A 15,757-nucleotide genomic window follows, 5' to 3' on the forward strand; every position below is an offset into this window, starting at 1 on the left:
TTTCTCTGGAACTTGATCTTCTGTATTCTACTGTAACTTTCAGAATAACGTAGAACCTGTAATGGGCCAGATTCTTCTATTTTGTATATGTGTGTGGTATTTATTTTTCACTTTTCTTCTTTTTTAAAAATTATTGCTCTGTTTTGATAAAAATTGGATTTAACATTTTTTTTTCCTCTCTTTATGTATTTTCTTTAAACATAAAAACATAAACAATTACTCATATTTTCCATATAACCTCTGAGGCATGGCAGGTCATTTTCGAAAAGGACGTCTAAGTCTGACTTGGGCATTTCCCGCAAGACGTCCAAAGTTGAAAGCACAGATACATCCATTTTTTAAAGTTGAACCACTAGACATCCAAAAATATATTTTTTAAAATCACTTACTTGGATGTCTTGGCCAACAGAACATCCAATCCTTAGGACGCCTATCTTTATACCCCATTTTTGACCACAGAAACATCCAAGCTGAAAGTGTCCAAATCTAGACCATTTGCACGTGGGAGTGGCCATTATTATAATGGACTGGGCACGTAGAAATGGCAACAAATTAGTGGGACACCTTAGAAGGCACTTCTGTGAACATCATATAAAGGGTGCCAGGTGTACATCTTATCATAACTCACTTATAATCTATAGTGAGCCCTCCCAAACTCCCCCAAAACCTACTGTGCCCACCTGCCTACCACCCCAATAGCACTTATTGCTGCAGGTTGCACCTATATAGGAGTAGAGTAGGGATTTGGTGGACTCACACTTTCCACCATAAATGTAGTGGTTAGAGTGGCTTATGGGCCTGAGTCCTCTTCTCTATGGTTCAACAACTCACCCACTTAACACTTGTGTGATGTTCTACTAGGCTTTCCCATACCAAGTGCTGCTGTTCTAGAGATAGGTTTGTACTCTTTCATTCAGATTTTTTGGGGTGGGAGAGGGTCACTGACCAGTGGAGGAGTGTGTGTAGGAGAGTCATACCTTTAAGTATTCAGTGATCATCTGGTCAGTTTGGGTCCCTTTGTGGCACTTAGACGCTACTAAAACAGGTCTGTCTTGGAACATAAGTTCCATCCAGAAGATCTTGGAAAAAATTTGATTATTGCCGCAAGATGTCCAAGTTAAGCATGCACAAAGCCTGCCTAAAGCACACCCAACATGCCCCTGGAACTCTGGATGCACAGCGGACAAAACACCTTGCTAGACGTCCAGAAAGCTGGATTTGAAAATCGGCACTTGGAAGTCCCTGCACTTAGGATGACCAAGTTCTGATTTATGATTTTGGACATCTTTTTTGTATTATTATGAGCCCTCTAGTGCAGGAAGATTAATTGATATACTCAGGAGCATATGAAAAGAAATGAATGTGATTAGACTCCAGGAACACTGGGAGGTAAAGGTGGGAGGTAAAGGTGGAGGCAGTGGAGACTTCTTGTTAGATATGCAGATTCCTGGGGCGTGGCTTGAAACCTTGCACGAATGGTCGGGTGAGGAAGGAGCTCCTGCTATTAACAGACATTATATTAAATAAACTAGTGTCAGGAAAAATAGAAAGTTTTGAATTTTTTCAAATTAGTAAATCAGGATGGCCTCCGGTAAACAAACAAAAAATGACGCGGCAATAACAAACGCTGGCAGCGTAAAGCGATCGAAACCGGAGCCGGTGACACCCTCAAAAACTCCATTGCCAAAGGACAGCAAATGGGAAGAAGAAATGTTTAAAGAAATTAAAGCCATAAAAGAAATCGTCTTGTCAAACTCAAAAAAGCTGAACGAGTTACAGGATGAAGTATCCACATTAAATAGGAGAACGGAGGTCTTAGAAAATAAAGTTAACCAACTGGAAAAGAATGTTGAAGGGTTTGAATTTCTAAAGAAAAAACTTAGAGGACGGAGAGAAAATAGACTTGCTTACCAGGGAGCTGGAGGACTGCTTGAACAGGATGAGGAGGTCGAATTTGAGAGTGATAGGGATACTGGAAGGGGTGGAGAAAGGGAACATGATATCCTTCTTAGAAAACTTCATTATTAAAGTCCTGCCTTTTAAACCAAAACACCCTATTGAAATAGAAAGGGCACACAGTGTCCCAACCAGAAGACCTGATAAATTTGTTGGACCTAGACCGATAATTTTTAAGGTGTTAAGATTTCAGCATGCCCTAGAAATTATTAGACTTGCAAAAGAAAATCAAAATCTGCGTTGTCAAGATGCCAAGATTCACATTGTCCCAGATTTTGCAAAATCCACAGCACAGAGGAGAAAGCAGTTTTTAGATTTGCGTCCATCACACAGAGAAATTGGAGCTAAATATGGGTTGTTGTACCCAGCAGTTATGAAAGTTACAATGGGCAATAAAACATTCAGCTTTGATAACCCTGAGAAGCTTAAATAATTTTTAAATCAAAGAGAGCAGCCTATGAATGAATGAATCTGAGTGGTTTATTCCAGTTGTTTTATATGCTTTATAGTATATATAATACTTGTTTTATATGCTTTATAGTATATATAATATAAAGAATTGTTTTTATATTTTAAAGTTTATTTTAATATGTACCGGTAAAAGAATCTTCCCAGTTTACAGTGAGGATTTGAATTGCATTCTGAGTTCTATAAGCACTACAAAGGCATGAGGTAATATATTGTACTTGAAATTCCTCTCTGGAAGATTTACAACTTACAAAATATTCTTATCTGCCTTTTCTTATTGCAGTAAGATTCTAACAAAGGTCTAGTCAAATATTGCAGGAGTAACTTTTAATTATTAGCTGCAGTAAGCATGCAATGTATATTTTATGTATAATGTGCTGGGCTATGAGATATGCCTTTTATATAAACTGAAAAAATGGATCCTTTGTACATGATACCACATGTTGGACATTTTTCTGACTCGAAGAAGAAAGAAATTATTATTATTTTTTTTCATCACAATGACTGAATTATAGAAGATGAGTACGAAACTAAGAATAATTCTACAGCAGGATTAACAGGAATATGGTGGAACATTATGCTCACTACATTGCCAAGTTGTATGATCACTTGCATATCGAAATGCATAGGGGATATGCCATTCATACTAAAACTTTTGAACTGAGGAGTTCATCTTTCTGTTCAAGAAAGAAAGAGACTGATTTCCAGATACGATTGGTATGGTGAAACGAGAATCTTTATTCAGAAAAGACACCAGCATCGAAATTGGAATTCTTGGAACTATTTGTTTATTGATTTGAATCTTCATCGCAGATATCATCTTTGGACTGAACAGTGGTTATTGTGCAAGGGAAGGACATATATAATTAACTGGCATGTCTCGTGCTTATTGCATATTAGGAGATGGATTGCATTCCTTGTGTCTCATTGCTCATTCCTTATAGCTCCTGAAATTCTAACCTTAATATATTATCGTAGTATGACTAGGAAGATATAAGAAAAAAGGAGAAAGAAGAACTGGAATATTGAGTTTTATGACTCTATTACTGTTTATAACTATGATTTTGGGATCAATTGGAAGTAAATTTGTGCGCAGGGAATGTGACGCACTAGGATCTTTCACTGAGGAATATTCTTTCAAAAATGATCTTATCTTTGATCTAGTGCTGAACTCATTCTGTATAAGAATTAATATTTCAATATATTTAATTTAAATTTTAATTGCTTTTCATTGAATCTCATTGATAGGTATAGAATATATTTTCAATAGGGAATATCTAATTCTAATATGAATCAAATTCATATGTCTTTAGTGATGGAAAATTTATTAATTAACATCTGTACACTTCTAAAGAGGATGGTTACTGTGCATATATGAGCAGAAGCGATTTTATTTCATTATGAGTAAATTATAGATTTATAATTTGTCTCCTTTTATACATATTAATATTATATGTTAAAGGATATTAAGAATAATTAGTTATTGATTATCCAAGCAAGATAATCTTAATATTATCTTCACATTAGATCAATTAGATCTATACAGCTTGGGAATTGGTTGTTGAGGTTTTTGATGGATATTTATGGAATGATTATAATAATAACGAGAATTATATAAAAAGATGAATATATTATAATATTATCTTAATATTGTGGTCTGTTGGGGAACTTTCTGGACTCATCTGTACTTATATGTGTGATTCCAAGTTATATATGTCATTATTTAGGGGGGGGATGGGTGGGAATGGGATTAACAAAGGGATTGATAATAACTGGGGGAAGTGTTATATTCTAATGAAGAGGGTTTGGAAAATGGCATCTAATCATGAATTAATTTGTTATTTATTCTTTACATTTGAGAAGAGATTTTTGATAATTATTAAATATAATGGAGACTAAAATTTTTTCCCTTAACGTTAATGGTTTCAATCATCCTGTAAAAAGGAAAAAAATGCTTACTTTCTTGAAAAAAAACAGAAAGCTGATATATACTTCATCCAAGAGACGCATCTTTCAGATGTTGAATCAAAAAGACTCAAAGGCGAATGGATAAAGCACTGTTTTTTCGCCCCTGCAGTTAGGAAAAAAGCGGGGGTTGCTATTTTAATAAGTAATAAATGTTCAGCTTCATTTAAAATGTTGGAGTTTGATCCCTTAGGAAGATGGATTAAGGTGGAAATGAGAATGGGAAATAATATCTTGACCTTGATTAATGTCTACACCCCTAATTCGAATCAAAATGATTATTTTAAATCTTTACAACAATTAATACTCCCACTGGCTGCTTCTAATTTAGTTGTAGCTGGAGATTTCAATGCTGTGATGGATCCTTTTATGGATAAAAAACCAAGTAAAAATATAAAATCTTTAGGGTTAGAAAATCTGGTAAATTCTTGTGATTTAAAAGATATATGGCGAATTCTTCATTTTAATGATCAGGAATTTTCTTTTTTTTCACAAGTTCATAAATCTTTTTCAAGAATTGATTATGTTTTTGTTTCAAACTCATTGGTAAAACAGGTGCTACAAGCTTCCATTGATCCAATTATTTTGTCAGATCATGGAGGGGTATGGATTAAATGTAGTTTAGATAAACAGGAAATAAATAGATCAGTTTGGAGATTTGATAATACACTGATTGCAGATTCAGTTTTTCTTGAAGAATTTAAGGAAAAGATATCTGAATTTTTCCAAATCAATAATACAGTGGATATCAACACTGAAATATTGTGGGATGCTTTTAAAGCTACTTTGAGAGGTCATATCATTTCTTATTCGGCACATAATAGGAAATTATTGGTTAAACAATTCACTGATCTGGAAAATGAAATTAAATTTCTAGAATCTAAATTAATTAGTAATTGGCAGAAAGATACTTTACAAGAACTCTTAAAAGTAAAAGGGAAATATAATGAGATTTCTTCAAGATTGGCGAGGAGAGATTTATTTTCCCAGCAAACTTTGTATTATGGAAGTTCCAATAAGGCGGGAAGATTACTTGTAAATTATCTTAAAGCAAAAAAAAGAAAAGTAAAAATAATAGCAATTAAAGATAGTAATGGAAACTTGCATACTCAGATTAATGATATTTTAAATCAATTTCTTAATTTTTATAAAGATTTGTATTCTTCCTAGTCTTATGCTGATAAACTTCAAAGTGGTGTGGAATTTTTAAATTTATTAGTGGGTCCAAAACTTCCTGATCATATAAAAAGAAGATTAGATGAGCCTATATCATTAAAAGAAGTAGAAACTGCATTGAAGTCTCTTAGAGTTCAATGCAGGTGGGGATGGTTTTACAGTAGAATTTTATAAAACATTTCAAAATGCGTTACTCCCTCATTTATTAAATTTATATCAATATCAACTAAATAAAGGTTGTATTACAGGTACTATGGCAGAATCTTTAACTATTGTTTTACCTAAGCCAAATAGAGATCCTACTTCGGTATCAAACTATAGGCCGATATCTTTAATTAATGTAGATGGAAAATTACTGGCTAAAACTTTTTAGCTATGAGATTGGCTAAGGCTCTCCCTTATATAATTGATGTACATCAAACTGGATTCATTGCGAATAGACATTCTTCTAGTAACACAAGATTGACATTCCACACTTTAAATTTAACTAAAAATATGAATGATCCGGCTTTTGCCATATCTTTAGATGCAGAAAAAGCATTTGACAGAGTGGAATGGGATTTCATGTATCAAGCATTGGAATGGTTTGGTATAGGTTCAGGATTTATTCAAATGGTTCAGACTTTGTATAGCTCCCCTATGGCAAGATTATATATCAATAACAAAATGTCAGTTCATTTTCATTTACATAGGGGAGTTAGACAGGGTTGTCCACTATCTCCTTTGCTTTTTGATATAGTATTAGAACCCCTATTATTAGCTATTAATCAAGCAAAGGGGATACAGGGTATTCCTCGTAACGATTGGGAATATAAGTTCTCTGCTTATGCAGACGATATTTTATTATATTTGAGAAATCCTGTTTCCTCCATTCCTTGTTTGTTAGACTTGATAGACAAGTTCGGTAAATTTTCAGGATATAAAATAAATTGGAATAAGTCTGAACTTCTTCCATTCAATGTACATTGTTTAAAAAGTATGTTTGAGTCCTTTTCTTTCGTTTGGAAGGATGATGGTTTAAAATATTTAGGAATAAGGATTAAAAATACAGTAGATGAGACTGTAAAAGAAAATGAAAAAAGGCTGTTAAAAAAGGTTACGGAATTATGTGAGCATTGGAATCCATTACATTTATCTTAGTGGGGGAGAGTTCAAACGGTTAAAATGATGATTCTACCTGTAGTTTGCTATCAAATGGGTATGATACCAGTATTTTTTCATGGATCTTTTTATAAAAAATTGAACTCGATTATTATAAAATTTATTTGGCTTGGTAAAACTCCTAGAATTGCTATAGCATCTTTGCAAAGACCAATTAAGGAGGGCGGGGTAAATTTTCCAAACTTTTATAGGTACCATCAAGCCTATATTTTACGTCAAGGTATGTATTGGGTCCTCCCGGATCTCATTGAGTATACTGATTGGTTATATTTGGAATGGCGACTCATGTTTCCTTTACATCTTTCTCATGTGCTCAGTATCAAGATGCCCAGATTGTACAAAGAAAATAGAATTCTAATGGATACTTGGAAAACATTACGGTTTGTCAGTAATTTAACAGCAATTACTATTAATAATTCAACGAATCAATCCATATGGCTAAACTCCAAGATTCAAATTGGCGGTTTTAAGATCGTCTGGAAACATTGGATAATTGCAGGTATCAGAACTTTAAATGATGTAATTACTAATGGTAAGCTGCTGGATTTTACACAATTGCAACATAAATTTGGGCTTCACAAATCGCAATTTTTTCGTTGGTTGCAATTGAAGCAGGCCATTCAGGCAGGGTTCCCTGAATGGAAAAATTTGAATAATCAACCTAGCATAGAATTTTTATGTTTTCAGGCGGACTTTCTGGGACATCAGGCCGCACACTGGTATAAAACTATTAGTGAATTGGTTTAAAAAAAGCCTAAAAATACTCTTAGGGATATTTGGAGCATTGAGATTAAGCATGATATTTCAGTATCTCAATGGCCACAAATTTGGTCTTGGAGAATGAGATGTACAATGTCAGCGTCTATGAAACAAACTTGGTTTTTTTTTGTTACATAGAGCTTTTTGGACCCCAGTTAGATTGCAAAAGTTAAATAGTTCTTTGTCTAATAGATGCTGGCATTGTAATCTGGATATAGGGACTTTAGATCATCTTTTGTTCTATTGTCCCCATATCTTAGCCTTTTGGAACTCAATCTGGGATCAAGTAAATTGTTTATTGGAAAATCACGTAGCATTAACTTATGATACTGTACTTTTTGGTATGTCTATGAGAAAAAAGAGTCAGATATCAATGTGTAATAACAAACTTTTATTGATTTTGACCGGAGTAGCCATTCAACATATTACTAATAACTGGAAAGACCATAGTAGGCTCAATTTTAAATTTTGGTGGAATTCAGTTTGCCACATATACAGAATGGAAAGATCAATAGCGGTGCAAAATGGAAATTATAAAAACTTCATTAAAATTTGGGAACCATTAACGTCCTTTTGTCATGATTGATGCCATTTTCCTAATATTTCTATATTTAATATGTAAGATAGGGGTGGGGGAGGGTTTCTATTACATGAAAAATAAAAATTACTAAAAGGATTTCAGGATGGGAGAGGGAGGGTTATATTTACAACTATAAGTTATAATGATAAGATGTACAAGTGGTTAAATCTATGTTATTGTGTTGCAATTTTTGTACACTTGATGAAAGTTTTAAAATGAATAAAGAAGTATAAAAAAAAAAATATGCAGATTCTTGAGCAGAATATGTTAAGTTGTCTATTCTGTATTATTGGGAGAGAAAATATATTTTTTACATGTCATCTATCCTAGATGTGTGTGGATTTTTATTTTTCCAAATTTTAGATTGTGTAGTTTAATTTATTAGAAACTTAGGAACCATTTTACTAAATCTTTGCATGCACAAAACAGGTACAGTCAAACCTCTGTTTGCGAGTAACGCAGTTTGCAAGTGTTTTGCAAGACGAGCAAAACACTCGCACAAACTTTAACTCGCAAACCAAGCATTGACTTGATCAACGAGCTACCTGGCCTGCTGGAGAGGGAGGTGTGTGTCTGTGGGATGGCTCTGCAGGTCTCCTTCCGCTTCCGAGAGGCATGCAAATGAAAAGGATAGAGAGAGAAAAGGCTGGATAATTCCAAAAGCTTCTCCCATCTCTCTCAAGAAACTCTTAGTCAAACTTGACTTTCCCAGCCAAGGACACGCGCCTGACTGTGGTCCTGCTGCGGCTTTTCCACTATGGTGTCATGCTCTGAGAGTGCACGTCGAGCGCTCGCTCTTGTTCGGGTGCGAGCAGGGGGGAATTTGCCACACCTTCTCCATGCCGTCTGCCGCCAATTAAAAAGCCATAGCAGGAGGGAAGGAGGTGAAGCTGCAGCAGACTCGGCTCGGGATGTCTAAGGACCGCAGATGCCAGAATGATCCACTGGAGGAGAACGGCTCAGTGCTGCCTGCTCCCGAGCCCCACCTCCCCCTCTGCCGCCCACCTGCTGCTGCTTGACTACGATGGCCACGCGCTGCGGCACCTGCTCCTGCTCACCTGAATGCCGGCGCTCATCGGCTTCACACAGTTTGGACAATTTCTTGTTTGACTTGCTGGGGAGACAACGGCAGTTACCTTCGGCACCCGGGAGGGAGGTGAGAAAGAAAAAGGGAGGGATGGGGGAAAGTGAAGAGAGAAAGATGACTGGGAAATAAGAAAAGGGAAAGATGTTCTATGGCAATGGAAAGAAAGGGGAGAAGAGGGAGAAATGCTGAAACAGGGAATGGGAGAAGTGTTGGACCACAAGAAGACATAGGCCTGTTTTGGAGATCAGGAATGAATCATGCGAGTTTCCCTTACTTTCTTTGGGAAACTTGCTTTGATATACGAGCACTTTGATTTACGAGCATGCTTCTGGAATGAATTATTCTTGCAAACCAAGGTTCCACTGTATTTTAGCATTTAGCCCCTTAGAAAATGGTGACAGAAAAGTTGCAGTTGGTACACATCTATCCATTTCTATGTGCCAATGTACTGTCCCAGGCCTTACTTATTCTGTGGTCTTCTCTTTCCTTTTGCCTCTTTGACTTTTTTATTTACTATCATCCCCCCCTTTTTTACAAAGCCAATCCTAGAGTCTCTGCTGAAGTCTGACTCCACTGCCCTCCTGAATCTCCATATCCCTGATATTTTTCCTCTTGTCTTCTCATCCTTTCTCTTCAGCTTCCACCTAGCTCCTTGCTTCTCACTCCCCCCAGTATCACCTTCATAAGAACATAAGAATTGCTATACTGGGCAGACCAAAAGTCCATCAAGCCCAGCATCCTGTTTCCAACAGTGGCCAACCTTCTGTATTCTTTCAGACGCTCTCTCCTCACTTGTCCAAGGAATTGTATACCTTTTTTTGCAGCTGCATGAATGAGTGCTTTTTGCCAAGTCTTGCATTTTCAGTTTGCCTATAATGTTGCAAAAGTGGGTGAAAAGGTGCAGAATTGCAGGAGGAAAAAGCACTAGCTCCACCACTGTAGAGGGTAGAGCCAGTGAGGCAGGCTTATGTGTCCTTGAGCTTCAGCACTGTAAGCCAGAGCCTCATTGGCTTGCTCTTAAGCTGACCCTACCTAGAGTTGGTATTTTCCTGTCCCTGAAGCAGTGAAGGATTAAGCAATTTTTCGTCATTGTCCTCCCCCCAACCCACTAAGATCAGAAGGAGCATCAGTGGTTCTCAGCTTTAACCATCAAGCAGCTAGTTCACTTCTGCTACTCTATTTAATCTCTTAGTTTCTATGGTAAAAACACCATCCGTTTTTCAGGATATTGAAGAACAAACATGATCCCCCTTTAAAACAGCTGAGAAAAGTATAATACTGATTTGTGGTATTCTTCTGCTGTCTGTGAAGAAAAGTTATTTTTAGAGCATAATGTTTACACTCATATTCTAAAATCTTGGTTGGTTGTTTTGTATGCTTGATATGAAATATTCTGCCATTAGTTGATATGGGGCACTTGTTAAGAGGGGTGGGGTGCAATTTTGAGCAGACAAAGGGATATGAGGATGAAGGTGTGGAACGGAGGTAGATTAGACATAGGGGAGAAAGGAAATCAGGTGATAATGTGATAATATGAATATAAATGTGCATTGTTCTTGCATAAACAAATACAGAAAACTTTTGTTTTCATATTTTAAAACTTTCAATCTGTTCCAAAATAGGATTTAAGACTTGTATTTTGACAAACAACTGGATAGATGACAGTCCTCAAAGAGAATTCACTGCACAGTTTTGCTGTTTGATAAGACCACACTTTGATGTGCTTATCGAGTCTTGTCGTATTGGAATGAGGAAACCAGAACCAAAAATTTACAAATATGTATTGGAAATGTTGAAGGCTGAACCCCAAGAGGTGCGTGCATGCTTTTCTTAAACAATAAAATCCAACTGTTATATGCACTCCCAATTTTCTATCCTAAGATTATTTAAACAGCAGTATCACACCTTGGGATATACCCCCACTATTCTTTATACAGTACTTTACTTCTTCAGTTCTTTTGAAAACTTTAAGTTTCTTAGACTTCAGCGGTGTCGTACATCCACCTCGTTATTAGCCTTTCTTATCTTTCTTACTGACTTATATTTTTTAATTTAACCTTTATATAACCTCATCGTTTTCAGATTTATCATATGTTTTTACGATTCCCATAGAATAGTAAAATAATCTTCATAATTCAGACCATTATCGAATTAACACTTTTTTGAGTAGCCTTTTCAATTATTAAAGGTATGATCTTTGTCTCTTGTTTTAATACAAGATTGCTGTCATACATCTCTGATTTAGTTTTGGATGACCCAAATACTTTTTGTCAGCCATCGTTTAACTTGGTAAAGTTCTTGTAATGAAGTACCAGCTAAAACCCCAGTTACCTATTTGTGTCATTGCAAGCTCAAAACAAAATGTAACAAATACTGTTGGAAAAACTACTAGGGTGAGATTGCTATTACGTTACATTGTCACATTGATCATTTGGTGGAGAAAAAAGCCTCAGAGACAATAGCAACAGGAAATCTTCACCACAGCATTCCAATACCACGCTCTTGTTATGATTAGAAAAATTTCATAAGAGTAGAGCAGCATTTAACAGAAGAACCCCAAGAAGAATTCCTGTTTCACGTTATTGAAATGCTACGGTGAAGATTTCCTGTAGAGTGGCTCAGATAAGCTCCTCACTGTGTTATATGTGCAGGTTGTCAGTTGCCGTTGTACATTTCAAGATGGACTATGTTTGTAATGGTGGAGTTTTTTAATGCCTATGTTTTGAAGGAAGCAGCATCAGATTGACTAGCATTTGTGCTTCTTTATTACTGCTATTGTCTCTGAGGCTTTTTTCTCTACTGAAAGATCAGTGTGACAATGTAACATACTGGCAATCTCACCCTAGTAGTTTTTCCAACAGTATTTGTAATACAGTAGAATCTCAGTTATCCAGCACCCATGGGGGGGATTGGTGGATGCTGGATAACTGTAGTTTCTGGTTGCTTGAGAGTTACTGCAAACATGTTTAGCCTCCTCCCACCCCCACTTGTAGGTCCAGCATCTGTTCTTCTCTTCTTTCTCTCTCCCCTTCTCTCCCACTTTCTCTTCCCCCATTCCCTCCATTCCTGAAGCAGTAGAGCCAGTCCTAACAACACTCGCTCCCTCCCTTCCTTCCCGAAGCAGTAGAACATGTTCTGACAAACCCATCTTTCTCTCCTTTCCCAAAGCAGCAGAGCATCCTTAAAAAAACCCTTCCCTCCCTCACTTGAAGCTCTAGCGTTAGCCAGGGAGCAGAGGAAGTGCCGGTAAACAGGCAGCTTCTGGCCAGCCCAGGCGGGGCCTTTCCTTTGCTGTGTCAGAAATGATGTAGCATGGGATAGGCCCCGCCATGGCTGGCCAGAAGCAGCCTGTTTATCGGCATTTCCTCTGCTCACTGGCTGATGCTATAGCTTTGGGTGTGGGAGGGATGGGGGTTTGTCAGGTCTCTCTGCTGCTTCGGGAACAGAGGGAGGGGGATGACAGGACAGACTCTGCTGCTTCGGGAATGGAGGGAGGGAGGGGATTGTCAGGATCGGCTGCCTGCTACTTCAACAATAGAGGGAGGGAGATTTGTGGTTGTTGTGATGCTTCAGGGGAGTGAGGGAGATATTTGGCTTCTGCTGATGCCTCTGGGGCTGGAAGGAGGGAGGGGGGTTGTTGGGTCAGGAACACCAATTTGGACGTCTGAGGAGCGCGGGAGACAATTATTTTCTAGTTGGTTGAGAGTGCTGGTTAATTGAATACCGGTTAACAGAGATTCTATTGTATTTTGTTATGAGATGTTCTCTCTGTTGGAATCCCCTGTTGAGTATTGTCATTGTAAGCTGCAATACATCTTAAGGGGCTCACAAAAAAGGTGTCACAAAAAAGGTGTAATATAAGAACTTTATTAATTCACCCAGCCCCCTTTTTTTGGATATAGCTGCTAGTATTTTCTGTTTGACCCTTGCCCTCATTGTTGTTCAATTCCACTTTACATAAAGTTACCTTCTTCCCTGAATCTAGGTTATTTTCTTGGATGACATTGGCGCCAACCTCAAATCAGCTCGAGAACTAGGGATATCTACTATCCTTGTACAAGATACTGAAACTGCACTGAAAGAACTGCAGGATCTAACAGGCATTCAGGTAATTCATGACCTTTAGTGTGCCCCAGCTCGAGAAAGTTTGAGACACTGTTCTATTGGAATATTATTTAGATCCACATTCAGACAAAAAACACAAAATCGGAGGAAAAACAAAAATAAAAACATGGAGAAAAACATCCCACAATTCACTGGCTCTTTGACATGCAACAAATCATTTGGAGTTCATATCATAAATCTGTGAAAAAACTTCACTTTAGGGGGAAATTCTGTATAGAACACCGGGTCTCAGCAGTAGCCTAGGTGGCTTTTAAGAATCGCACATGGGCATCCTTTATATAATCTGCCTAACCACCCCAGTTCTCTAACCAGTCAGTGTCCATGTCACAGGCACTGTTCTCCTTACATTTTCTAGGCATTTTAATACTAGGAACATGAACTAAATTTTAAGGAAACAAAAGACACCACTCCAAATAGAGCCAATCCAGGGCATTATCCATGAGTTCTGGGAGGAACCAATACATACCCTGATGTAAAATATAGGCTTGATCATACCTATAAAAATTTGGAAAATTTACCCCACCCTCCTCAATTGGTTTTTGAAGAGATACTAAAGCAATTCTATGATTATATGTGAAAGAATTTCAAGTGTTATATTGTAGATATTAGTGACATATTCCTGTACACTTGTTGTAAGATTTTAAAATGAATAAAAAATTATATTATGAAGCCACATTAGGCTTTTTTAAAAATTGACAACTGCGATGGTAAAAGTTCATTGAAATTCTATAAGCGTTGAAGTTTTTACTGGGTCGGCTGAAGCCTAGCATGGCTTCATAAAGGGGGTGGGGGGTTGGTTTTCAATTTTCATATTTTGTTTCTATAAAACTGGACAAGACTTTTTCAGTGAAAATGAACTAAAAGAAATAATGACATTGTTCAATTATTTCGTATAGCTTACTAGCAATGAAGATATTCCTCCAACTGCATGTCACTCAGAAAATGTAACTCATGGATTTGTACCTATCAAGGTAAGGATTAATTAATTGTGAATAATCTGGTGTGCACTAGAATGTTCATTTTTGAGTGGCAATTTCTAACTAATTCAATATAGTAAAATATATTTGTGAGCTGATAAGAATTGTACATGATCCTTGCTAGTTAACATTCATAAATGATCTAGAAATAGGACTAAAGAGTGAGTTGATTGCATTTACAAATAATACAAAATTTATTCAGTTGTTAAAATTACTGAGGATTGTGAATATTTGCAGAAGGCTTTTGAGGCTAGGAAACTGGGCTTTCAAATGGCAGATGAAATATGAAGGACAGTTCTATACCAGGACGCCCACCTTTTTCTGTCAATTTTACCTTTCATTTTTTTTTGTGGGTTCATCTGGCAGTAAAGCACATAAGTTCTATTCTGTAAGGATGTACATCAGTGGCATAATGCATAAATAGAAGGAAATGTTCACACGAGCAGAGCATTGAAATGCCATGGGCGATGCATTCACTTGCATAATACTATGCTTTTTCTACATTTATACACCTGCAATTACATTAAGTCTAAGGCTGATGTAATTGGAGGTGGCTATATTTTAAGTGCCCTAATATTGGGTTGTATAGTATTCAACAATGCATCTTGGTTCCCAGATTGCATTAGAATCTCCTAAACAGAAGTGTCCTTTTATGTGGACAAACGCAATGTGATACACATAGAGAAAGTTAATCCCTCATGCAAGTACAAAATGCTAGGTTCTGAATTAGGAGTCACCATCCAAAAAAGAAATCTTGAAGTAATCATGAATACATTGACATTTTCAGCTTCAAACAGGATGGAGAACAAAACTGAGAATATTATTACATAGAAATATAGAAGCATGATGGCAGATAAAGACTAAATGGCCCACTCTGGCGGTTTGTTCAGATCTCTTCTAAATTTGTTTTACCTCATTGCTGTCCTTGCTGTTATTCAACGGGACATTACCACATACCAAACGCAAGGATGTTGTCCGTGTCGGGCCCTCATCAACTGACACTTCTTTACCCCTGCAACAGAGTATTCTGAGTTTTGCTTCCAGACTTCCTCCTTATACTGGAGAGCTGAGCCCTGCATTGTCGGTACTTAAAGAAGTGACTGCTGTATTGGAGCCGGAGTTATCTTTATTGCCTCCAGAACCCATTACACCTCTGTGCCTGGCAGCATTACTGGCTGAAAGTTAGAGAAAATGGTTTCAGTGACTTCATCTGTTGAGGGACTCAAGTCAAATGTGCTGACCATAGTTGGAAAGGAGACTCTAGAGGCCAGTATTCAAGCGATTGCTCCTGCTCCTTGAGAGAGACTGCTGAGATCTTTGCTTCAAAAGCTGAATGATTAAGTTAGTACTGTGATTTTTGGTACTAGCATTATAAAACAGTTCAGTGTTATAAATATCTGGATTTACATTGTGTTAGATTAAAAGCATAGTAATTTAAATACTGCTTTTTTACGAAAGTGTGATACTATTGCATAGTCAATGACAGCAGTGCCATTTTGAAGG

The 15,757-nt window shown here is 37.0% G+C and overlaps 1 protein-coding gene across 1 annotated transcript in view; it reads left to right on the plus strand.

Annotated features, from left to right (window-relative positions):
• The window catches only part of EPHX2 (epoxide hydrolase 2), a 128,803-nt gene that overhangs the window by 22,864 nt on the left and 90,182 nt on the right, over positions 1–15,757 (plus strand). Inside the window, exons 4-6 of the mRNA XM_033938446.1 lie at positions 10,775–10,965; positions 13,138–13,260; positions 14,174–14,248. Coding sequence (XP_033794337.1) covers positions 10,775–10,965; positions 13,138–13,260; positions 14,174–14,248 — 389 coding nt within the window. The remainder of the gene's footprint in view (positions 1–10,774; positions 10,966–13,137; positions 13,261–14,173; positions 14,249–15,757) is intronic.

Source organism: Geotrypetes seraphini, chromosome 3, assembly GCF_902459505.1.
Source record: "Geotrypetes seraphini chromosome 3, aGeoSer1.1, whole genome shotgun sequence".
Taxonomy (NCBI): Eukaryota; Metazoa; Chordata; class Amphibia; order Gymnophiona; family Dermophiidae; genus Geotrypetes; species Geotrypetes seraphini.